At 39.9% G+C, this 26,349-nt stretch overlaps 1 protein-coding gene across 2 annotated transcripts in view; it reads left to right on the top strand.

Moving 5' to 3' along the window:
• FNIP2 (folliculin interacting protein 2) overlaps window positions 1-26,349 on the top strand; it is a 145,520-nt gene that overhangs the window by 58,900 nt on the left and 60,271 nt on the right. The window contains exons 2-8 of one of the 2 annotated variants that reach the window (XM_044680701.1): window positions 2,990-3,116; window positions 9,041-9,196; window positions 14,657-14,757; window positions 14,857-14,928; window positions 18,942-19,042; window positions 19,272-19,361; window positions 20,778-20,849. In XM_044680701.1, coding sequence (XP_044536636.1) covers window positions 2,990-3,116; window positions 9,041-9,196; window positions 14,657-14,757; window positions 14,857-14,928; window positions 18,942-19,042; window positions 19,272-19,361; window positions 20,778-20,849 — 719 coding nt within the window. The remainder of the gene's footprint in view (window positions 1-2,989; window positions 3,117-9,040; window positions 9,197-14,656; window positions 14,758-14,856; window positions 14,929-18,941; window positions 19,043-19,271; window positions 19,362-20,777; window positions 20,850-26,349) is intronic. The other variant, XM_044680702.1, reaches the window with a different exon arrangement.

The raw sequence follows: 26,349 nt of genomic DNA, 5'->3' as shown, positions 1-26,349 counted from the left end.
TTATTACATTCTTCTTATATGTCAGGTATTGTGGTATTAGACATAAAGGGATAAGGGAAAAAAAAAAGAACAGTCCTTGTCTTTGAGCAGATTATATTCTCCTAACTATCACCATGGTTCACCAGGTAAAGATTTGATTGAAGAATTTATCCAGATAAATCAGGCTAAGAAAACTTCATTTGAGTGAAACATTGGGATGGTTTGCTTTTTTTATTTCTTCACTTTTTCCTGAATTATCTGCATGATTGCTTTCCTGACTATCTGTATGTTTATGTAGACCCAGTTAGTTAACTGCATTGGTGATATGAGTCTTCCTCAGTGGTTAGAGGAATAAGTGTTAATGGCAAAAACTCTTATCAGTGTTGGGACCCAATGTTCTTTGTGGTTGCTGGGTGAGGGAACAGCTGACAAGACTCATGAGTCCAATTCTGAATTTAAATTCAGAGTTTGGATGAGGGACTTGCCACCTGTTGCTGAGAGTTATGTAGCATCCCCTAAATGTTGTCTCATAACTCTTTACAACTGTGGTGAAATGGTCATATTCTGTACTTTATGATGAGCCTTCCTCTTCCTCCTCTTTTTTGGGGGGCGGTGGACCTATAATTAGATAATTAATGGATTCCATGGTTGGCCCTTTGGAAAACAAGTCAGAACCTAGATTTTCTCTCATTCTCCTAGTTCAGAGGTTCTGAACTTGAAGTCTGTGAACTTGTTTTAAAAAATATTTAGTTAACTGTATTCAATCTGATAGGTTTTCTATGTAATCTTATTTATTTTACTTTATGCATTTAAAAACATTATTTACCAGACTGCCAAAGGAATCCATGACAGACAAGTTAAGAATATTGGTCAATAACCCTAGCCATTCATTGTAAGGGGAATGATATAAAAGCCATCTTTGAAAACTTACCCTCTCCCTTGGAGCTGGAAACAACCTTGACAGATCCTCTAATCTAGCCCTCTTGTTTTATACATAAGGAAACTTAAGCCCTATTTATGTGACCTTATTTAAGCCAAAATTTGAACTGCTAGATGTTCCTTCTGTACCCAGAGGCTTCTTAAAAAAAATCTATAAATACTGTTTGAAATTAGAGTTATGATTCTTTTTTATGTCTTAATATCTTTACCTTGTTGACATATTGTATTTTATTTAATTGATTCTACAGTAGAATCAAATAATAATATTTTATAAATGGAAAATAAAATTAATCTGAGGGATGACATGCTATTTGATCATAATAGTATGCTTTTTGGTGGGGGGGGGGAGGGGGAGAAGTATCTGAATCTGTGAGATGTCATTTGTCTTAGTTGCCTAGAGTGCTGAGATATTTAGTGGCTTGACAGTGTTTATAGGACTCATGTTTGTTTAAGGCAGGCTTAAAACCAAGCCTTTCTTTTTTTCTTTTTCTTTTTTTTTAAACCTTTAACTTCTGTGTATTGGCTCCTTGGTGGAAGAGTGGTAAGGGTGGGCAATGGGGGTCAAGTGACTTGCCCAGGGTCACACAGCTGTGAAGTGTCAGAGGCCAGATTTGAACCTAGGACCTCCCGTCTCTAGGCCTGACTCTCAATCCACTGAGCTACCCAGCTGCCCCCAAAACCAAGTCTTTCTTACATGAAGCCTGGCTCTCTATTCATTAATACATGTTGCTTGCCCTTTAATAATGACGTAAACTAGTAACCCTAAAAACAGTTCTTTCAAACACATTTTTTATTCCTTATTTCTTGTAACATGTCAATTAGAAATGTTTTTTTTTTCCCACAAAAAGTGGTACTGATGAATGTTAAAAATGGTTTCATGTCAATGATACTTTTAGGAAATTTTCCATTATTCATTTGCCCCTGGGAACTGGTTGCTTATTTAAAAAAACAAAAACAAAAACCCATACTTAAAAAAAAGATGGTTCTATAAAAATAAATTTAAAATTGGATTATGTCACATATTCACATTGACTTTCAGGATCAAAGACTATGTAACATGGAGTAGGATTGTTTTCGGCTATTTTAGCAATGTGTAGGTTTTCATTAGCAATATTTTAATAAATTGTACAAAAATTTAAACATCAAACTTAAAATAATTCTTTAGCTCTGTTTCAGCAACATTTTGTTATCAGAGCCAAATAGGTTGTATTGGAAAAAAACCTGATGATGAAGAAATCTTGATTTCATCTTTTCATTTTCATTCTCTTCAGTTTGCACACCATTATAATAACACATGCCTACAGATTTTCCTTATTGCGATGTCATTGCTCAAGGACAATTCCAAACCATTTTCTTTATGGCTTAACTTTCTTAGTATTCTCTCAGATTACATAGTAACTCATGAATTGACCCTACACTAGTGAACATCACTATACCAATGCCTATATTGATGAAGAAGATGCCTTCTAATAATCAGCTTCATCACCAGAACCATATTTGGGAGCCTCCTGTCGTATAGCTGTAGGGTGAGGTGGGCTCTGAATCTCTTAGCTTTCCTTGCCCCATGGTGGGAGCTGTTTTATTTTCTCTGTAGATGGTCCTATGCTTGGGCATGCGGAGCCTGAAAATAGTCACGAGATGAGCAGGGCCTTCTCTATTATCAGTTGACCAGCCTTTTGGTTCTTGGGTTTTGCTTTTCCCTCAGCCAAGCCTGGCATCTTGGGGAATCCTCATGGTGCAGTACATAGGACCTGGATTTGGGAGTAGGAAGACTCAGACACTCACTTAATTCTGGGCAAGCCACTAAACTCTGTACCACAGTTTCCTTGGCTATAAAATGAGCTTGGACTAGCTGGCTTCTAAGATCTCTTTGAACTCCAAGCCTGTGAGAGACCAGTGTGTGGCAAGCCCTGCCTTGGGCCTTTGGCCTAGTGTGAAGGACCTTGAAACTCCAGAGGGGGCCCCCCCCATGCCTGGGCTTCTTTGTGAAGGTGCCCCCTAGGCATTGGCCAGTCACTGGCTAGAGCTTGGACTGAGCTGTAAGTAACTTCCTGTGCTTCTTATTTCCCAGTTGGTCATGTTCCGAGTTGGACTTGAATGAAATCCGCCTGATCGTTTACCAGGACTGTGAAAGGAGAGGCCGACAAGTCTTATTTGACTCGAAAGCAGTGCGGAAGATGGAGGAGTTGGCAGCTCAGGTACCAAATGCCCATCACTTTTGTTCTGGAACCAGTCAGGTGGTGCTTGACTGCCTATTTTGTTTTTTTGGAGTATTGTTTTTAAACCCTTATCTTCTGTCTTAGAATTGATACTAAGGAGTGGTTCCAAGGCAGGAGTGGTAAGGCTAGGCAATAGCAATAAGTGATTTGTCCAAGGCTGCACAGATAGGAAGTATCTGAGGCCAGGTTTGAACCCAGAACCTCACATCTCTAAGTCTGGCTCTCAATCCACTAAGCCACCTACCTGCCCCTTGACTGCCTGCTTTGAGCTGTGGGGACTCTATATGGCAAAAATGGCTCTTGTCGTTAAAAGGCTTATTATACTTGAGCTGGAAACACAGACTATAGGAAACAATTGGCAAAACTGTGGGGTACACCGATGGTCTCTCTGTTAACCCAGGTCACAGGACCCCCCCAGTTGTACAGACAGGCCTCCAGAGTTACCAGGGAGGAAAAAATCCATCTTTCTGATGTAAACCTGGTGATGAGCTACACTGAACTTAAGTAGACCAGTCACTAGGCTGTTGCTAGATTGTACTGGAAATCTTTCTATAGAGGTAAGGTCTACTCTAGTTCCTGCTGTCTCAGAGTCTGAGGAGTCATCACTTTCCAGCTATATTTATGAATCAGAACAGGACTTGAATGGATGTGTAGGCTATTAATTTTGTAAGAATTTAGATAAGGCTGAAGCAACCAAGGCAGGCTTCATGGCTCCTGAAATTAGACCTTTAAAAGAGTATGTGGGATTTGGATGGATGGAGGAGAAAGGAAGGATATTGAAGGAGAGAACAGAATGAATTTGAGGTTGGTGGTGAGGAGTTTGCCTTGACTAGAGTGGAGAGTATTAGGGATTAAAATAGGGCAGGGCATAGCATTGGATGGGTAGAGTGGAGCCAGATTATGAAGGACCTCAAAAACCAAGCTAACGAGTTAGAATTTAATGTAGTTAGCTGAAAAATTTGAAGCAGAGGAGTCCCATGATCAAATTCATTTTTTAGGAAGATTAGTGCCCAGTACCACTTATGCTGGATGAATTGAAGAAGAGATGGGATCTAGACAAATCAAGTAGGCAGCATTTGGAGCAGGGGTCAGCAACCTTTTTGGCCGTGAGATCCATAAACGCCACATTTTTTAAAATGTAATTTCGTGAGAGCCGTACAGTGCTCACAGTACTGCTCCTGTAACAGCACCTGAAAAAAATTGACTTTATGGCTCCTGCAGAAAGAGCCATATCTGGCCCTCAAAAGAACCAGATATGGCTCGAGAGCCACACGTTGCCAACTCCTGATTTGGAGGAATTCTGGCAAGAGATGATCAGGCCTGAGGAAGCTGTGAGACCAATTTGGGGCACCATCAATGAAAATGGAGTTGAGAAGTATTTGAAGGTTTTTCAAAGGAAGATTTATGGCGGACAGGATAGAGAAGATGAAGGAGAAAGGGTAGATGAGTTAAAGATAGCTACAAGTGCTTTATGCTGAGAGAATGACAGCACTAACTTTTGGAAAATGCATGAGTTGAGAAATGTTGATTTTGATTCTGTTTTGGACCTAATTCAGATTTTAGACCTGCTAAATCTGAAAGCTAAGTGAAATACACAGGTGTTAGAAAGGCTCCATGTATTTAAAGACCCAAGTAAAACACTTACTGACCTTAATATATCTTTATTTATTTTCCGTCTGATTCAGTTATGTGGTAGGGTTGCTCTCTAAGTTTTTTCAAAGATGAGAAAATCATAGGATTATCAATTTAGAGCCAAAGGAGACCTTCAGGAGTATTCTAATCCAAGACCCTCTTTTTAAGGCTCTAGATTTTAAAATTAGAATTCAGGCACTCAGCTCATTAAAAAAAGGCTTGGGCTCACCTGGGCAAAAAGCAGGGAGGGAAGGGAAGTCTCTCAATTGAGTCACCATGAGCTTTGACACTGGATTTTTATCCAGAGCTAGGCTCAAGGACCTTTCCCTTTGTGGTTGGGAGATCATTTAACATGATTTTCTATTTTCCTTGAAGGATGGGAATTTAGCCACACACTCACTCACCTCCTCAGTAGGGTTCCCCAGGAACTGGCAGAGACAATAAAATAAAATAACTTTGGGCAGTTTGTAAAAATGACTGGAGGCATTTGGCAAGATGAAGACTTCTGGGAAGGACCATAGTACTAATGAGTCACTAGAGACCCAGAGAAGCTGAGGGATTTGCCTAAGGCCACAACAAAGGAGAGGGATCTCAGGCTCTCCCGATCTAATTCACTGCTCTTAATATGACACCATAATTCAGTTCAAAATATTTATACTAACTACTTTGTGCAAGGTCTCTAGGCTATGTGCCAATAGAAGGATGAGGGAAATTTGTGAGGGAGTGTGTGTCTTTGCTTCTGATCAGGAGCCGGGAAGGTACCATCCTATAAAGAGATAGGGCCCTTTGAGAGGATACAGACAACTCCTTTGGCCTAAAGTCTTCCTTGCTTAGAAATCAGAGACCCGATAGAACTTGGCTGCCTGGAGTTCCAGATGCTCAATCATCTCTTGGGGAAAAGGCAGCCCTACTCACTGAAAATTAACCAGGAATTGTCTGGATCATCTCAACAGAGGAGCAGAGTGCCCTTTTCTGTGAGGTGGTGCTTTCTTGACCTCTGTATCAAGTAAAGACAAAACAACTGAGGAAATAGAGGTTCAAATCTTTGGAACATATCGATTTATTAAGCAATTCATGGCAATTGCTTAGCATATCAGGGCCAGGCTCTATTAGGACTGGACCCCTGAAAACATGGGGAAACAGACTTTAAAGTATGTAAAACTATCAATGAGACCAATTAATTAAAAGGAAACAATAAATTAGGTAATCTGATTTCTAATTGGATAAAAATTTGAGACTTTCCAAATTGGGAGGGGGGAGAGTCAACAAGGACATTTCCCTGATTTTAGATTAAGAGATATCTCACTCCCAGCCCTCTTTCCCCACCTACCCACCCACCCCAGTACCTGTAAGCATGGCAGCAATAACTGGTAGATCAGTATGGGGCTATGTGCACTGTAAAAAGGAATTCTTTATTCCTTTTTGAATTTAAACAGGGAGGGGAGGGGAGTAGGGACTTAGAGGTCCTCTTACCATAGAGATGTGTAAGGATTAACCAGTCCACAGTGACAGGAAGGAAGTAGAAAAAGGGAATAAAAGGAGGCCTGTAGCAGTTGGTCAATCTATCAGTTGTTGACAGTTAGGTGCTGGCAGTTGCAAGGAAGTTGGCTGGTGGTCGTGTGTTGGGTTGGTGGTTGGGTTTAGTTGCTGGAATATAAAAGCGGGCCTGAGCTTAATGAGAAAGCTTTTTAGCTTTAGCGTTTAGAGGGCTTTTGGCTTTTGGTTTGGGCTGTTAGGTTTTTTTTTTCTTTCTTGAACTTTTTGGAAGGTGGCTGGTCTTTGTTGACAGACCAGTTGGGGTCAGATTAAACACTGATTGGGTTGGTTTTGATGATTGGGCTGGATTGAGTTGGAACTTTGTGGGGTGGTTGTTATTAGCAGTAGTTATAGGCAGTTATAGGTAGATATAGGTAGTTATAGGATAACTAGTATAGACATTAGGCAATTTCTTCTCTACCTCTTTCCTATATTCTCTCCTTTATTATATTCATTTTATTATATTCTTTTGCGATCTATTTTAATTAAACTAAATTGTTAATTGTTAAAAGCTGCTAGAAGTTTTCTTTTTTCTGGCTTAAAGGGATATTAATTTACAACTCTACTATATTCTCATTAAAACTTAAATAATTAAAAGCTGCTCTCTTATTTTGTTAAAACTCCTAATTTAACCCTTACAGCACAATTATGAGAAAATTCCTTACATCAGGCTTAGAATCTATTCAGCCTCACCTTGGTTGAGGGTCTTAGACAATAGGGAGAAGTTTGCTCCAGTTTCCTGGCCATGCAGGGCTAGGTTCAAACAATGCTACAAGGTTTTCTCCTGATTACCATGACTGAATAACATTTTTCTCATAAGACAGAATTTGAACTAAGCCCATAATTAATGGAGAGGGATCTGAGCTAGCTCCAGAATTGAGTCACAAGATGGAGTCAGTGTGGTTCACTCTATCACCTCAGGTGCTGCTTCCATGGACTGTCCTAATCCTCCCAATTTCCTCCCCTTAAACAAAGGCACTTTTCTTGTAAATTTATCCAATTGATTAAGGCTTTCAAGATCATCCTTCCTTATATAAAGACAAAGACAAAATGGGGCTGTCCTCAAGGAGCTCTTACCTTCCTCTGGGAGATAAAACCTACCCACAGATAATTAAATATCAAGTAGTTCCTGGGTCAAGGGGAGCACCATTGTATCTTGGCTGAGTAGGCACTGAATCACTGCTTGTTGAATTGAATCGAGAAGTAGAAGGTGTAGAAGGTGGACATTCCAGGTGACAGATCATACTTGGGAAATGGATTGTCATGTGCAGGGCCATGAAAAGGAGTCTTTTTCTGTTTGAACCTGGGTCATAGGAGTAAAGGGAAATCAGACTATAGAGAGAGGAAAGACTTTAAATGCTGAGCTTAGGAGTTATTAATTTATCCTCGAAGCAATAGGGAATCATTAGAACTTCTTGAGTCAAGAGCTGCCTTAGGCAGACGTACTTTCCTTTAATACCACTCTATTTCACATGGATTAGCTTAGATTCACCCTATACAATTCTTTTGTGTCTTCAAGTTGGAGAAATGGAGTTAAAAATGTGCTCTGGTCAAGGCTTTTCAGACAAGGAGGCAAGTGTGAATGTCCTTCATAACTTAAACTCCCTGAAGGGCTGGCTGCTAAAGGGATCAAAAGTCAGTGACTCAAGTTGGAGAGGTTCAGAGGAGACCAGTTTCTGGAGTGGGCCCTGGACAGCCATACATGTACTGTTTCTTGCCCTCCTTCATCAGTGATTCTATGACTGGCATGTAGCTGCTGAATTTCTGGGCTTAGAGTTAAATGTCTAATGATAGTTACATTAGACAGATAAGCCACACTTCCTTTAATAGGTTGCAAATCAAAAGGCGTACAAAGAAGCATATAGCAAGCAATATAAGACTGAGCTGATAGGCAGGGGCCCTGGTGTTTAGAGAGCTGCTTCAAGAGTCTGAAAGCCATGAATTCTACCTCCGACTACACTGAATGTGTGATTCTAATGGTCATTTAAACTTTAAATGCCCCAGACAACTCTTTGAGACTATAAATTGCCCAAAAGTTTGAGAGGATTTCCTCACTGGACCAAAGCTAAAATCAAATACTAGGAGAAAGAGGGAGAGGGTTTTTTTGGAAGGGGGGGGGTAAGAATGTAGGAAAAGATAGAAAAGGTGGCAGCTAATTTTTTTTTCATTAATCCTTACTTTCCTTCTTAGAAATACCACCATATATAGGTTCTAAGGCAGAAGAGCAGTAAGGGTTAGGCAATGAGAGTTAAATGACTTGCCTAGGGTCACACAGCTTGGGAGTGTCTGTGGCCAGATTGTACCCAGGACCTCTTATCTCTAGGATTGGCTTTCTATCCACTGAGCTCCCTAGCTGCCCCCATCTGATTTTTAAAAGAAATATTTTGTGTCCGTGTCATAAAAACTAGTGATAGAATAAATTTGAATTTTACATAACCAATATTAATCCTAACGTTAACATTTAAAAATGCTGATTCTTTTCATATATTTTTTAAACATTGTTTTTAAAAATTGATGTTTTTTTTTACTTGACACTTTTATTTAACCTTGCCCAATTCCTGAGCATTATGCATTTTCCAAAGTCATCCATCCCTGTTGCTGTAGAGTCAATATTGGAGTTTTCTGCTAGCCTTTGATTGACCTAGAATATTTTCTCAAAGGAACTCCCAGGTTGCAAAGATAAGCTGATGAGCCAGGCTGACTTCAAGGTCTGCTTTATCTCTTTCTGTCCCTAGAGAACTGAGGATGCCTCCATTAAAATGCCAGTCAATTGCTGTCAGGCTCGGAACAATAGCAGCAGCAGTAACAGCAGTGGAAGTGGCAGTGGCACCTCTTCCCATCATTCTTCAGCGAGCTCTCTACATGGCAAGGAGCAACTTCCCAAGTACCAGGTAGAATCTTCCTTCCTTCCAAGATGGGCGGAGAATGGAGAGTGAGAGGCAGAAGCCCTGCTGGAGTCATGCTGTGGGGAAGAATCATGCCTGTTGACCCAGGAGCTTCAACTTCTTATAGGGCTTTGTCAGCCAAGCATCTGAGCTTTGCCTCCCAGTTCCAGATATAGAGAGAGGATGCGTAGCTCAACATAGTCTGCCCTACCATTGTAGTGCAATGAGGAGCAAGAAGGAGAAGTGCTCTCCCTTTTTTTCATCCCTATTACCATTGGGAGTAGTTGGGATTTCTAATTAGGCTCTAAGAATCCAGAAGAATTCCTTGAGTGTGGACAAGCTTCCTCATAGTCAGCATTCCTGTACTATTGGGAAGTGTTCAATACTGGAAAGGAATTATTTGGTATGACAAGGGCTGGTATTCATCTGTGGGAAGCAGGAGAGCAAACAAAATTCAGGAAGCATTTATTAAGCACCTACTATGTGCTGGGCCCTGTGCTAGGTGCTGGAGATACAAGACAAAAAGATAGAACAGTCCTTAGGGTCTTAGATTTAGAACTGAAAGGGACTTTGAATGCTAACTGACCTACCTTCTTATTTGAGATGAGGAAACTGAGGCCCAGAGGGGCAAAGTGACTTGTTCAGGGACCCAAGAGCAAATGAGATAAACTATACAAAGCTTTTTGCAGATCCTAAAAGCACTGTGTCAACTCTATCATCATCAGATGTGATGATGAACTCATATCCTTTGGCTCCAAGTCCAGAGTCTTTTCACTGCCCTATACCCCCTGCCCTCAAGGTGTTTAGATTCTACTAGGAGTATCAATACTTAAAGCCATAAATACAGAGGATTTTGAGAAGGGAAGAAACACTTAATAACTAGGTGGGGAAATGGCAGGCAGAGATGTGGCAACAGAGCTGAGCCTTGAAGGAAAATTAAAATTCAGAAAAGCAGAGTTGAACAAATGCATGCAGGTAAGAGATCGGGTGTCAGTCTGGGAAGGGCCTGGGTATCTAGAAAAATTAGAAATATTGATTAGGAGTGTAGGGGAGCTCTTGAAAACATGCCAGCTACTAAAAGGGGTAAATATTAAAGACAAGGGTGTTTTTCGTTTGTCTTTTTTAAACTCCATAAAGAGTTGCCCTAGAAGGACCCAGAATTCAAAAGCCCAAGGAAAGTCCTCAGTCATCCTAGGGGGTAGCTGAAGATATTCACTGTGGGACCATGCTCCTGGCTGTGTCTTTTGTTTTTGTTGTATAGAATGCAGTTGTTCTGTGGGCCTGCAAGTTCTTTTTGTTTGGGAAAACGTCAGATGGTATTTCAGCTGGGCAAAGAAAAAAAAAAAAGATGAACCTGGCTGAGTAAGGTTGGCTGTGAAATGGAGGAGGAGGGGAAAGTGGGAGTTATTGATGAAGAATCTGAAGGCCAGTTCCACTGTGGCCAGGCTCAGTGGGAGAGTATTGGAGCAAGCAAGAAATGAACAAAGGAAAGTCTGCTGGAGGGAAATGGATGAATTGGATAGAACAGTGGTCTTCTTTCTAACACTCTCCCTTCTTTTCACAATCCTCTGCACTATCTTGCACTAATGCCAAAGGGAAATTCAGTTTTAAGAGTTTGGATGTGGATATCATATGAGCAGAATTAGGTCCTGAAGAAACCAAAGGGGGTTTTCTCTAAACTTGGAGGCTCAGTCCATTAGTAGGTGTGCTTATACTGCATATTTATTTGGATCTGGTGAAGATGATGTAAATGCTTATAATTTTCAGGTCAAGTGCTTCCTTCTACATGAGACTCCCTAGTTGTTATTGACTTCCCTTCTGAAAATAATTTGTATACACTTATATACATTTTGCATTTGCTCATCTATTCTCCCTTTCTTCCTCTGACTAGTCTCTTCCCAAAAGACCATAAGCCCCTTGAGGGCAGAGACTATTTCATTTGTATCTCTATGTCCCCAGTGCCTAATTATAGTGCCTTGTATGTAGCAGATATTTGTTAAATGATTGCTGCATGTTCTCCTCAGCAGAGAGTCAGGGGACTGCTGGGGTAGCTTGTTGTGTATGGTATCTGGTGGTGTGTTAACTGTTTTTTTGGGGGGGGTTATTGCTGTTATTATGATTTTGCTTAGTGATTCGCTTGCAACTTTGCATGCTTTGCTTTGGAGAGCATTTTGGTGTTCAAAAGAAGCAACTTTTTTTTTTAATTGAGATGTAGAAAAATTAGAGATTAGAGGGGCTATAAATGATTAATCTAGGAGAGACATGGATATTCAGAATTCAGATAACACAGTTCATTTAGCCAGTAGTAGCTCGACGTGACCAGTGGGAAATTCTATTTGCACACATGAAGTAGAATCCTCAAGCACATTTTGGACAGTCAGTTCTAAAAGTCATTAGAATTTAGTTTGTTCATATTGGACAATTCCCTGCAGATGTCTTCTGAACCAAGAAGCAGTTTGTTATAACACAAGGGTGGCTTTGGGCTAGTGATAGATATCATGTGGAGAAGGGTAACCAAAAGTCTGTTGTGTAGACTACTGTTTGTTTCAGCAGCAATTGCTGCCATTTTCTTTGCTGGAATGCTGTGAGCTCACTGCTTTTTCCTGGTTCCCCTACTCTACTTCTTGTTTAGCAATTATGGAAATAGAATCTAGAAAAGGGAACCAGTGTGAGAGAGGTAAAATGACTTTGTGTCAAGTTCATGGAGACAGAAATAGGAATTGAATTCCATTGAGTAAGACCTGTGCAACCTACAGGTGTCTTGGGATGGGGTTCAAGGCCACAGGTCATACCAGGAGAAATCAAGAAGCTTTTTCCATAGCAATCTCAGAGCCTGGCCGAATCCTGAAGAGAGTTGGAGGGAAATGACATTTCCTTAGCCATAGTGAAGGGAGTATATTCAACAAGGACACCCCAGCACTGAGTTTTCAAAAAAATGAAAATAGATCTGTTGGGCCCCTCTCATCTTCATATGGAAATGATTCTGGTCATCAGGGTAGAGTGACACTTGCTAAGTCTGAAGGATCTGATCCCTGTGGGTGGGCCCTTTGATGCCCTTAGATGACCAGGAAGCTCTATTCATGGGGCCAGAGGTTGTCAGGAGGCTGTATCTAGGGAGGTGCAGCTTGAACCTCAACCTCTTAGGCCAATCATACCTCAGGGATAGCTTGTCACTCTTCTGGGAAAAGCTCACCTAATCCATATTTCAGGGGTAGGGAAACTCTGGTAGATAGTAGTCCTATCAGAAGAACCCTGTATAGATGTTGTAAAACCCCAAGGTTTGGAAATCTCACCAACTCGTACTGAACCAGTTAGTCCTCCAGCTCTGGCAGCTTTGTTAACCTTTGTTGTATTCCACTAAATAATTGGTTAAAGAGGAATCTTGGATCCCGTTTCTTCATAGGATATGTTCCTACCACTAAAAGTGAATGTTTTATGTCTGGAATTGACTCAAAATCCTTCAGTGCCAAGTCCATTGGTGGCACAGGGTTATGGGAGCCTTTGCCAATGGTACACATGCTCTGACAGCTCTCACCAGTCTGCAAAAGTTACTCATATGGGCCCAGTTATGGGATGTCAGCCAGGATCCAGCCTAGCCAAGTACAGGGAGACTTAGCAAAAAAGACTAGTCACTGGGCAATGACTCTTTTGGCTTCATCACCTCCTGAAACCTAAGGGGACGGGTCAAAATCTTTGTTGCTGTAGGAATACACATGTTGTCCATATCACACCTTTTTCATTTCCAAAGAAGTCTTTTTGATGCCTTTTGCTTATGCATCTCGGTTATTTCTTAATGTAGCACTTATCCTTTGGTATTGAACCCTCCCCTACACCTTCTCTGAGCAAACATGCAAACAAAAAGCAACAATTGTACAAAAAAGGACCAAAACAATTATTGATCTTGGATGCACTGTGCTCTCCCTCAAGTTCCTCATGTCTAACCAAGTAGAGAGCTGTGTGTCATTATCTATTCTCTGTAACCAAGTTTGATTATAGCTGGGCAAGTGATGGCATTGAATAGATCAGTGGGCTTAGAGTCAGGAAGACTTGAGTTCTAATTCTGCCCCTTACTGGATGGTTAAATATAGGCAAATCACTTAACCTTTGAGCATCAGTTTCCTCAACTGTAAAATGGAGTAATAATAGCACCTGCCTCTCAAGGTTGTGAGGAAAATCACCTGTGTAGAGAGTTTTACAAACCTTGATGTGCTATATACATTTATCATCATCATTATCAAAGAGTTGAACTTTACTCTTACTGGTCTTTTCACTTATTTCATTATAGTCATCATGTATATTATTCTCTTGGATCTCTCCCCCTGACTCCTTCATTTTACACAAATCTTCCAGTTTTTCACAGAATTTATCAGCTTTAGCTTTTTTTACTGTAGAATAACATCTTGTTATATTTGTCACAATTTGTGCAATCAGTGGGCATGTCTTTTGTGCTGCTAGAAATATTTTGTACAAGGTGTTTCTGTCTTTGACTTCCCTGGCTTAGACATTACACATCTTTTAAAAATTTTTTTCTTTATATCTACATAATAAATCCTGTCTGCAAGTGTCCTAGTCCCTCTCCACCCTCCCCATATCACAGAAGAAGGTTGCACATCTTTTGAAGTGTTACAGTATGACTTGCAGAAGAAATAAAATGGTCTCGCTTGTAAAATTTCTACATGGAGATTGTGGTAATTCTTCTTTTCCATTATAAGACTGTTGTGAACAATAAGAAATTTGGTACATTGCTTTGATCTCTTGGAAGGTAGAGTTTGTGTAAAGAGGAGATCTTGAAGTCAATATTGAGAATAAATCAGAAGAAATGATGCATCAAAACGAAAGACTTTGTTAAGATGACTGGTAGGGGCAGCTAGGTGCCTTAGTGGATAGTACCAGCAGGCCTGGAGAGGAGAAGTCTAGCATATTCAGAGCTGGCTTCAGATACTGCCTACTTGTGTGACCCTGGGCAAGTCACTTAAGCCCAATTGCCTAGTCCTTCAGTCTTCTGCCTTGGAACCAATATTTAATATCAATTCTAAGACAAAAAGTAAGGATTAAAAAAGAAAAAGATGATTAGTACCTACTTAAGGAAACACTCATTACCTTCTCCTTAGCCAAGAATAAAGGATTGGACAAAACCATGATGCTACCAACATTGAGAAGACAGAGAACGTAGAATTTGGAAGACCTGGGTTCACATCCTGCCTTCAGACTTTTAATAACTTTGTGACTTGGGGCCAGGGACTGAACACTCTGTTTTCTTTATTTTTCTCCTCTGTAAAATGAGGATGACAATAGCCTCTACCTCCCAAGGTTGTTGTGTGAATAAGATGAGGTGATGTTTTAAAGGGATTTGCAGACTTTTAAAGTGCTATATAAATGTTACTATTATTATCATCACTGTTAGATTATCATATCAACTACTACTGCATATTGACCTTGATCTCCTTTTCTTTTTACGTGTGTTAGTATACAAGACCAGCTTCTGATGTCAATATGCTTGGGGAAATGATGTTTGGTTCCGTGGCAATGAGTTACAAAGGCTCTACCTTAAAGATCCATTATATACGGTAAGCTTCCAGCCTGTGTCTCAGTGATTGAGAAGAAAGATGATGTTGCTGCATTCCTAATAAATACTACATGTATTTGATTTGTTTTTCCCCTTTCAGTTCCCCACCACAGCTGATGATTAGTAAAGTCTTCTCTGCTAGGATGGGCAGCTTCTGTGGAAGCACCAACAAGTAAGTATGGGATTTCCCCCCCTGCCTTTTGATATCTACTTTAAAAGAAAAAAGAATATACTATTATTTTAAGGTACTCAGTCTTCAAGCTAATAAAATTTCATGATGAGAAAGGAATTAATCTACATTTGGCCTTAGAATTTACCCACTGCCCCTAGGAGTGAGTTCAAAGAGCTTTCTTCCTCCATGGAGAATGGAAAATGGGGGGAAATGGACTACATAAGTGATGTTCTGTCAGATTGCCATGCTATCTTCTTTTTGGCACTCATGGCCCTTTTAATTTGTATGAAAGCCATTTCTGGCAACTTTTGATGGTCTTGACCTTGTGTTCTTAAATAATAACAACAATATTTTATATTCATGGAATGCTCTATAATTTTCAAAACAGTCTATGATATTGTCTTATTTGATCCTCCCAGTACTCCTCCAAGATAGAGTAAATAATAGTATCCCCATTATACAGATAAAGAAACTGATCCTTGTGCAAGTCATACCAACTTCTGAGTGGCAGAGTTGAGTCTTTTTACTCTGAGTCCAACTTTACATGTATACTTGGCTGCTTTTTTGTAAATGTGGGATTTTTCCTTCTTTTTTACATGCACTCTACTATCCCTTTAAAAAAAATGAACTTTTATCAAAAGACTTAGCAGCTGGAATTGATTTGGTCAACCCTGTTTTTTTTTTAAAAAGGTAAAATAAAAACATTGAGCAGAAGCCTTTTTACCTTTGATGCTTGCCAGCATTAGTACATTGTATATTTTCAGCAAGGATCTTTCCTGATCCTTGGAGCTATTGGAATTCTTTTTTTTTCTTTCTTCTTGATTATGCTTCTAAGTCAGAACATTATAATTCCCCAGTGTGATTTTTCCCTAACTTTGATCTTCTAAACCCTATCACATTTCGTAAACTTTTCAAGCTTGAATAAGGGAGTAAAAAAAGCCCTATGTGAAATAAGGTATGGCCAATGAAATTAAACTAATAGAAAATAAGTTTGAAGTTATGCCTGGAGGATGTCTAGAAACATAAGAAACATTTTTGTTTTTAACCAAGTGTTGTTCTTACCAGCATAGTCTCTATAGTAGGTTAAACCTTTTTTTTTTTTAACGGTTGCATACTATAAAGCAAAAAAAACATTTTAAATATTCATTCTAGCTGCCTTTCCTAATATATCACTTTTTACAATAGAGAATAAATTGCCTTTTAAAGGTGGAAAAGAGAAATAAACTAATCTTAGTGTATATGAGTATTTAGCTTTTGATGAATGGCAGGTAACTTGAATCCATTATTAGTATTTAAACTCATGGACAACTTACTGTTTATTGTACTTAAATTTAATACTTTATGCTGCATTCTATCTTTTGTTACTTATGGTAAATAATTCTCTATTTTGTAGCTGAACTTCTGAGCTTAACTCAGCTTTTAATATGATTCGTCTAATTATATTCTTATAGTTAACAGTCTTTAGCTAAAAACTATTCTAGACTTCTTTTTTTGATACCATTCTAAATAGCTTTATCATTAACAAATCCATAGAGAGCATGGTGAAACTGTTTTGGCCTCAGTAACCCAAAGTGGGGACAAAGAAAAGCACCCCAGTTTTTTGTTGTTGGTATTCCTTTTTTTGTATAATCTATTGAACAACTAATAAGTTGGTACTAAACTACCTCTTTAAAAATAAAATCAGAGGAAATGAAGGAGGCACAGCTAAATAGGAAAGTTAATAGTCTCTCTTTGGAGATGCAAATAGAGCAGTTGGTTTTATTATGCCCCAAAGCAAAAACAAAACAAAATAACCCAACTATAAATTTCAGAGATACTTGATCATATGACCTTGTACAGCAAATAGGCTATCTGAAAGATGATTACAGCTCCTACCCATCAATTGCTCAAGATGAAGGGGTGGTAACTAGCATTTATATATCACTTTAAGGTTTGCAGAGTGTTTGCAAATGTTCTCTCATTTTATTCTCATAACAACCATGGAAGGTAGATGTTAATATTCTTCTCATTTTAAGATGAGAAAATCAGAGACTAAGTGAGATACCCAGTGTTACACATCTGGTAAGTGTCTGAGGCCAGATTTTAGTTGAGGTCTTCCAGACTGCAGGTCTACCACTCTACTGTATCACTGGGCTGCCTGTGGTATACTTCAGAACTTCATTTTCAAAGGCTTACTTTACTCTGAAAAGGCACCTCAAATGCATGTGTTGAAATAGCACAAGTTTCTGTGGCAGATATAAATATGATAACTTTATTCATTGGCTTGTTAAGCAATCAGATCAACTGAAGCATAAAGCAACGAGACATTCTCAACAAAAGTATTTACTAGTGGCTTAGAGGCTGTTTTGTACATAGTCCAAATAGAAGGATTCCATCCTGATATGAAATATTCTCACTCACAAGTATCACCATGCTAATACCATTGAGACCTAGGATCTTGTAAAGCCGTGACAGTAAAATCCATGATTACATGAATTGAGATTTTGTTCATGCTGGAAAAAGAGTAGATGAAAGATGTGTTACCCAAAAACCTGGATAAATAGTCTACTGAGTTAGTCCACCATTATATTAATTCAAAGTCACATTTGCCTAGTGCTTTAAGATGACATTCTCTACAACAGACCTGTGAGAAATGAAATGCAAGGGTTATTATCCCCATTTTTGTAGCTATAGGAGCTGAGACTCACAGAGACTTAAGAAACTCATCATGCTCAGACAACAAAGTGTCATCATTGGCCCTTGAACTTCAGGATCACAACTCTCAAACTCAGTACTCTCCGTTAAGATCAGTGTATGAACCTTAGACAGGCAATGCAGATGAATAGTGAGTTTGGAAGAGAGTTAGGTAGATTACATTTAGAAAACTACCTGGTATTTTCCAAGACCCTAAGCTGCTTATTACTCCAGAAGCCTGTCTTCTTAGCACCAGAATTCTGCCCTGTGTGATAGCTGCAGATCAGAGTGCCTGCCATTTTGGGGACATCAGAACTGTAAGTGAACCAAAGGAGGATGGAAAACTGAATGGTGAGCGTGATCTGACTGGCATTATATGGGAAAAGTGGCAGAAAAGAGTCATTAAAGGCATGCACAACTAGAGAAGGAGTCAGCTGATCATTTATTGAGAAAGGAAAAAAGTATTGGTGCTGCATCATTGCTCTTTAAAAAGCTATTGCTTATTTTGAATTCTGAACTTAGCACCAAATAAAACAAACATTCCCTCATCCCTTGTTCAAGTAGAACAGAAAAAGAAGATTGTGCATGAAACTATAAATCTCTAACATACAGCTAGCTTCTTGCTACAGTGGAGCTCTTGAGATACTCAAGGTACCAAAGGAATACTTTCCAATATTGTGAGTGGATCCTCTTTGGAGGAAATATATATAGGTTCTTCCTCTGTGATTTTGGCCCAGTCATTGCTTCTGTGTCCTTACCTATAAAATAAGTAAGTTGGATTAGGTGATCTCTAAGATGTATCCTGGTGCTCATTCTTTGAGTCTATCTGCTCTAACTCCTCCCACCTGGACAAGCTGCCACATGTGTGTATATAAACACACATGCACATAGACATGCAGTTATCACTGAGCCCACATATCTATCCAGTTGAAGTACTGAAGTACAAAAATCCTTGAGGAAATTTGCAATGTAACAGGTTTTCGAAGCCAGAGTGGTCAATCACTCCCCTAATAGTATGAAGGAGGTTTAGTATTTGTGTTGTTTCATTTTTAAATCAGGTTATTTTATTGTGCCCTAAATAATCCTTTAAAAACTATTCTTTTTGTTTCCATTTAGTAGAGGTGAGTCATTCATAGAGAGGTGTTTTTAATTATTAATAGCAAGCATCCACCAGACTGGTACCCTGCATAGAGTTAATAATAAATGTTTAGTGAATAGAATCACTATTATATCGGTGATTTGCTTGGCTTTTTAAAAAAAGTGTTAGAAAGTGCATTTTTTATCCTAGTTACTTCTGTTGACATTTTTCTGTTTTTTCTCCCTTCTTCTTTGGATTCTAGCTTGCAAGACAGCTTTGAATACATCAATCAAGATCCTAATTTGGGGAAATTAGGCTCAAATCAAAATAGTTTGGGTCCTTGTCGTGCTGGAAGTAACCTAGGTAAAAAACATAACAATAACAACTAAAGAGCATTTGTAATTACTGATATGTCCTGGATGTGTGTGTGTGTGTGTGTGTGTGTGTGTGTGTGTGTGTGTGTGTTGTGTTTGATTTCCTTTTCAGTTTGCTTTGGATTTTTCATTTACATTTTTGTTTCTGCTTTGTCTTTTAACGTGTAATTATTTTTTGCTATGTTCTGTTCGCCTATTCCATGTGTTCTTGTCTCCAGGCGTGCTTCAGGTGTGCAGCGGCAAGCTGCTGCAAGGGTTGGCTGAAGGAGGACCTCTCCGGCTCACCCGGAGCGCTTCTTTTTTTGCAGGTTTGTGTGGAATGCTGAGTTCAGTGTGACCCACACATATACTAAACCCTGTGGTTGTTTTTAGCCACAAATCCCCTTATAAAGTCTCACTAGCAACCCAAAGGGCTCTCAGGGTGACAGAATTTGGTTTCTGATCCAGCCAAGTACATGACATTTTCAAAATTCCATCACCAGTGAACCTTGTGTGTGTTCCTCTGCTGATGTCCAAGTATTAGCTGGTTTTGAACAGAAATGAGCCCTTAGTGTTTCTAAGAGCTTTACATTCTCTGATTTCCCTGAGTCTCTTCTGCTGTTATGAGGTATTATGTTTGCTTCTGTATCTTCTATCCATTAGTCACCTGCATTCTCACTTAATATAGATTTCCCACCCAAATAATTTTTAATAAAAGCACGAGAGTCTCTTCTTTCTCTTTTCTTGACTTCCTTAAATGTATTCCAGTAATTATTTAAATGGAACTGATATGAGTTCCTACATTCTTCCCAGGTATAATGGCCCTGGTCTTGACTGGTGGATGAAATAGGAGCTTTAAATGCTCTTGCTAATTTTGGATGTGGAAATGACATTGCTAGAGTCAATCTTGACTTGATGCCAAGTTGGAGAAGGCCTTGGCTATGGGCTGCCCTCTTTGGAATGGGTGATCATTTCTCAGTGTGCCTTTTCACAGAGTGTCTGCCTACCACCATGGCTAATGGATGCCCTAATGAAAGAGAAAACAACCTCCTACCTCCTTAGAGTGTGGCTTGTGTGTTGATATATTTTTTAAATTTGTGAACATGCTTAGAAGAGTTGTATAGTATTCTGAGTCCCTGACTTTGTGGCACACTATCAAGAGTTTTTAGTGGCAGCCTCTGATGCTCTGCTTTCTTATCCATCTGGGTATTCAGCCATGGTTAACAAGGTGTGCCCAGCAGTTTCTGCTTGTTCTGAGTCGTCCCATAATAAGAGAAAAACAGAGTCAGAAAAAAAGGGTTTTTTTTTTAAATATTGGGAGATTTTCCTCCCTTCTATTTTTGTTTTTCTTTTCCTCTAGTTTATACAGAGGGTCTACTAAAAAAATGAAAATTATTCTGAAGTGTTTAGAAAGTACAGCTGCCTGCTTCTCAGGATGACAAGAATAATAGTGAAATATCTATCTGGAAGAGAATGAGTTTGGAGCCAAAGGGGAGCTGACTCGGGCACAGAGGAGCTATGCTGCAGGTGGTCTTCTTTTGCTTACTGTGTGATCATTCTTTGCACATTACTGCTTTTATCTGCCAGTGACCACCCTTATTCCAGACTCCTAGTGTCCTGGCAGCCCTGAGTCCTGTTGACACTTCAGCATTCTTCTAGGTATTTTATAAACCATCCTGCCTTTGGAGCTGAGTGTCATACATAAAGGATCCTATTAACATGTTTCTTCTTTGCCTTTATCTTAGCACACAGCACTCCTGTCGATATGCCTAGCAGGGGCCAGAATGAAGACAGGGACAGTGGGATTGCCCGATCAGGTACATGTGTTTCATTTTGTTGGACTACTACTACTACTACTACTACTACTACTACTACTAATAATAATAATAATAATTTCTATAAACAAATATGGTAAGGTTACAAGATGATTTGTTCACAATTTCCTGATGTAGACTATGACACGTTAGTTTTCTCATTTCTTTAAAAAAAAAAAAGAGGAGAAAAGGGACAGGAAGGTGGGTCAGTGGTAGAGAGCCAGACTTAGAGATGGGAGGTCCTGGGCTCAAATCTGGCCTCGGACATTTAACTGTGTTACCCTGTCCATTAACCCCAATTGCCTGGCCCTCACTGCTCATCTGCCATGGAACTGATTCTTAGTATCAGTTCTAAGGCAGAAGGTAAGGATTTAAAATATATAGATAGATGAGAAAACTGAGAATGAAAATGAAAAGATGAAATCAAGATTTCTTCATTATCAGCCCTTTGCCAGGCACATGATGGCAAGTGCTTGCCAATTAGGATGTTAGAAGTCTCCATGACCTGCCCGCTGGTACCCATGATCAGTGTGGATTCCTGGTGCTGTGTGTGTAGATGCTCCAAGGCCAGCTTTTTGGGAAGTGATAGTGTCTTGGAGAAGATGGACCCAGTCTGCCTCCCTTGAGGCAGATTTAGATTTTTCCCAAAAGCTAATTTCATAATTGACAGTAAGCAGTCTCTTTCCATCAGAAAAGTGTATTCAGAAATCCCAAAGTGCAGGCTCAGAGCTGTTTGTGGATTAAGATAATGGCTCCCAGGTTAGGCCTGCCTCAGCGACCCTCTCCTTTAGAGGCACATTGTTCTTAATGTCAAGCTTCTCTCCCTTCACTCTCCCCCACCCCCCATCCCAATTTTAAGCTTATTTTCTCATAAGTTACATCAGCATTACTATCATAAAGTCCCAAATTCAGTCAGGTTCTTAATCTACCTTGCAATGTCCCTTTCTCCAGTCAAGGAGAAATGTGCAGGGCTTGTAGAATCGAAGACGTGTTTTGTTTTTGCTGGTAACTCCATGGTGACTTGTAGAAAGGGCTCACACACTCAGAAGTTCAGGTCTCTGCTGTCTAGCCCCCTTAACTTCTGGGCCTTCCATTGCCACCTTTGATTTAAGAAAGCTATTTGCTCTGCAGTGCTCCTCTGAGGGCTGAGAGAATGTGGTGAGGATGCCCGTGCTCATACTTGAGTACTCTGCCATGATCCCTCTGTTGCGATCTTCAGGAGGCAGCATGAGCCCAGGACATGCCTCACTGGTCTGCTTCCTGCAGGAATGCTCCATTGCACAGAGCCTGTCCTCTCAACTCTGGGCCACTCTGTATCTCTTCTCTTGCAGTGTTTTGCTGACTCTTTACTCAGCCTTATAGGCTTGCCTAGATTCAGTATAAGCTTCCCAAGAAATCTTTAAAAATAAAACTAAATGGTGTTTTATGACTCGTTACTGAATTATCCATTTTGTTTGATTCACATATACTTCAGAAAGCTGTTCAGCAGCTCACCCAGTTGTTCACATTTCTTTAGTGTATTAAGGTCACAGAGTGCTTCCCTAACAACCACCCAATGAGATCCCCCATTTTACAGATGAAAAAAACTGAAGACTAGAGATGAAATCACTTACCTGTGGTCACAGAAGTAATAAGTTAGAGCCATTATTCAAACTATACCTCCTGACCTGCAGTCAGACATTCTGTTTACTATATCTGTGGATATAGCAGAAAAGGGCCCTTGGATTTGGGGTCAGGGAACTTGGGTTCAAATCCTACCTCTTTCCAATTAACTTTGTGACTTGGCTTCTGGGTCTAAGTGTCCTCATATATAAAATGAAAGGCTAAACCAAATGGTTTCTGGGGTGTCCCTGCTATCTCTAAATCAGTGATTCTTTGATCATGTCACAGTGGCTCTCTTATACTATATGGATAACCAGGCTTTCACACCTGATTTAAAAATAGTATTTGTGATTATTGTTCAGGAAGATTATCCTGGATTATAACATTATTTGTGAGGGAAATTCAGGTGCAACTTAGCTAATTTAAACTTTTAAGTTCCTTTTCCAAGAAATGAGCTGGCATTAAATGAAAAAGAAAGAAGAAAATACTCAGTTCTCTGTCCTGGTCTAGTGAATTCAGTTTTGTGTGTCATTAACAAACTCCAACTCTTGGAGGAAGTCCCAATATCCTGTCCTGTGTGAATTGGTTAAACAAACAGGTGATATTTAGCCTAATTAAAGAAAGGGTTGGGTTGGACCCAAGAGCTCCAAAATCAGGCTGCCATAAACCAAGGGGATAGACTTCTGCATAGTTTCTGAAAGCAGAATGAGGACACAGGAAAAAGTGAGAGGAGGCAGAATTTAGTCCCATTTAAGAAAGACTTCTTTTGAACAGACTTGTCCAAAGAGGAATGGGATGCCATGCAAGGGGAGAAAAATTCCCCACTGAAAATATTCAAGCAAAGGCTTGTGTTCTAAGATATCGTAAGGGGTGACTCTCCCAGGACAGGAGGATGCACCAGATGACCTGTGTGGAGCCTTCTTTGCAAATGTTAAGATTCTATAAATGTAGGGATAGGGCCTGCCCCAGACAAGAAGGAAACTTATCCGTTTTATGAGCAAATGACATAACTGCATAAGAAGACCATGTGTACATTAAAACAATCATTTAAATGAGAAGGAGGCAACTATACCAGATGCCCAACTGCCAGGGGAAAAATCCTTTTCATCTAAGGCCTAGCAAGATCAGGGCCAATGTTGGATTTGGCCCTGGTTTGGCAAGTTTGTAGGCAAGGTCAGGCCTCAGCTGAGACCTGGGATCAGAGTGATCCACTGAGTTGTGGTTTCTAGTCAAGAACTGAATTTTTTTTTGGTCTTTCCTGTTCTATGAAAAGCAGGAAGTCGAGTAGCTCTTCAAAGGGGCTGGTAGTGACTTCCCAGTGGGAATGTGCAGAAGTGAGCTTTTTGCCTTGGGCTAAGCTGAAGAATCCAAGGAAAAAGAAAATTGGGGTCTGGGGAGAAATTAGATTCAAATTTCTCTGGGTGGCCATTTAGCCATAAGCATGTTTTGAGGAAACTAATTCTCCCTAGCTTGCCAACATCTGGATTTGTTCTTCAGATTTCAGACTTGAGGCTATAGCAAGAACCAGTTTTTCTTGCCTCCTTGAGAAGCAAGCCAGTTTAGATGCCAAGCTGGAGCCAAATTGTGAAGTGTTCCCTAGAGCATGAATGGATTCTGACTGTATCCTCAGAGAGTGACTAGCAGGGTTGGAGAAGCAGGCTTGAGAGCAGAGTATCTGAAGAGATACTATACAAGGTAGGGCAAGGGCAACCTCCTATACATGGTAGAGATCCCAGACCTCTGAGCTATCAGAAGAAGACAAAAATGAGAAAAGTAGCCTCCTACTTTCTCAGCAGGAGTTTTGCTTTTTTCCTGTTTTTAGAATTGGCTATTCCCTGGGAATATTTGTTATTCACAGATGTGCCCTTATCCACTAATCTTAGTGAGGTTATTTTCATCTTCAGAAGAAATTAAATCACTTAAAGTCTATTTAAGTTTTGTTATAAGCTTCAAATCTCTGCTTAAATTTCATTTAAGCAATTTAATTTACATGTTTCTAGAAGGAATGGTTCTGAGTAGGCCAAGTCAGTGAGCATTTTTTAAAAATATAATTTTTGTTTTATGCTTATATGTCCTCACCCTCAGTTGAGCACCAAGAGGGTGCCCTATTCCTTCAAAGGTAGCCAAGTCAAAATAATACATCATGGTATTTGATCCTCATCCCAGCCCTTTGAGGAGTACATAGTAAGCATCATCGCCCCCATTTTACAGTTGGCAAAATTGAGGCTCTGACACCTTGATTGTCTGGATATATAAATAAGTATCAGAAATGAGATTTGAAAATGTGTGTGTCCATGCCACACTACTCTAGGCTGTCTCTTTTTTGTAGCTAAGTTCCTTCATCATGGTTTACCTAGGTTTGGAGAATGGCAAATATGGTAGATTTGGAGAGGTTGGGGGAAAGGTTGTTAGTTATAGGCAGAGTCTTTCAAAGGAGAGTTGGGAGATGATAGGGAAAAAGTGATATGGAAACAGCATCAGGAAAGAGTACCCTGCCCTCCTTCTCCTTGGCTCCTGACCTGTAATCAGTGGCTGGTGGGGGATAAACTATGGTATCAGGGGAAGCCAGGTTTCAGGCTAGGGGAAGTGTTGGAGAAAAAGACTGAATTTTTCCTGTTCTTCTAAATGGAAATGTACTTAGGTTGTCAAAAACAGCTGATTTTATCCCAGCCATATATGGTGGCCACTTCGATTCAAATGCAGGGATTGCTGAGAAAGAGAGTTCCCAGGGTACTGCAGTCCTGAAGTGCTAGTTATTCTTTGTACTTGTGGGTTCTTTAAGATCTTTAACTTTGATTGTTTATAGCTGAGCTTATTGGTTTTTAAAAAAATACTAAAAAGAGTTTTGTAACTAAGATAAACTTCGATATTCTGAACAACCACACAGTAAAAAAAAAAATCTTACCTATAATTCAATTAAGTCATCATTTCTTAGGAGCTTCCAGTGTGCCAGGAATTCTGCTAGATGTTAGAACTACAAAGAAACCCCCCCCCCCAAAAAAAAAACCATGGAGGGAAATTGTATACAAGTAAAAACTAAATAATATCCACTAATTTTAAAAACATTTTCTGTCTCCTTTAGTAAAGTAACAACCTGGTTGTTTGATTGGCCTAGCACTAGGAGGCTTGGGAAGAGACTCTTTTAGGAGGGGGTGACCCCTGAGCTGTAAGGCAGGGATTCTATCAGGAGCTGTTTGGAGAGGGCATGTGGGAGTTGGGGGTTATCCAGGAGAAAACATGGAGGTAGAAATGGAGTGCCATCTTTGGGTTACTAACCAGGCCCCAGTTAGACAGGGCTAGGGAGCTTAAGGGGAGTCAAATGAAATCGATTGGAAAGATGGGCTGACAGATGGATACTTGTATGTTTTTCTGAAAGCAGCAGAGAGCTGCTGAAGCTCAAAACATTTATTTCCTTTATGGATCTTAGGGTCACAGTGCCAAGGACTGTGTTCTCTTCAACAGAGTTTGGCAGGAGTCTCTGGAGCAAACAAGGCGGTGGTACTCTCTTGTTTCTATTCTAGGGCAACAAAACATGCTTCTGACTGATGGTGTTTCAGCCTTGGTTACCAGAAGGGAGGAATCATAAATGCGGTGCACTAAAATGGGAAGGGCCTTTTAGAGGGAACCTAGTCCAACCTTTTAATTGTATGGATGAGGAAACTGAAATGTCACCCTCCTTCCCTCTCCTCCTGTCCCTCCCTGGTTGTGTCTTGAGCAAGGCTATGGATAGACTTAATGACTACTAGAAACTAGGGATCCAGACTCCTGGTTGAGTAGGTATTCCATTAGACCATTCATATGGGGGTGCCTTGTATGTGTTCCTGGCCCCAGGGCCTAAGAAGGGAACAAGCATTTATTAAGCACCTGCTTTTCAGTCAGGCTCTGAGCTAAGTACTTTACA

Source organism: Gracilinanus agilis, chromosome 6 (genome assembly GCF_016433145.1).
Source record: "Gracilinanus agilis isolate LMUSP501 chromosome 6, AgileGrace, whole genome shotgun sequence".
NCBI classification, from domain to species: domain Eukaryota; kingdom Metazoa; phylum Chordata; class Mammalia; order Didelphimorphia; family Didelphidae; genus Gracilinanus; species Gracilinanus agilis.
This window is presented reverse-complemented; position numbering and strand designations above follow the sequence as displayed.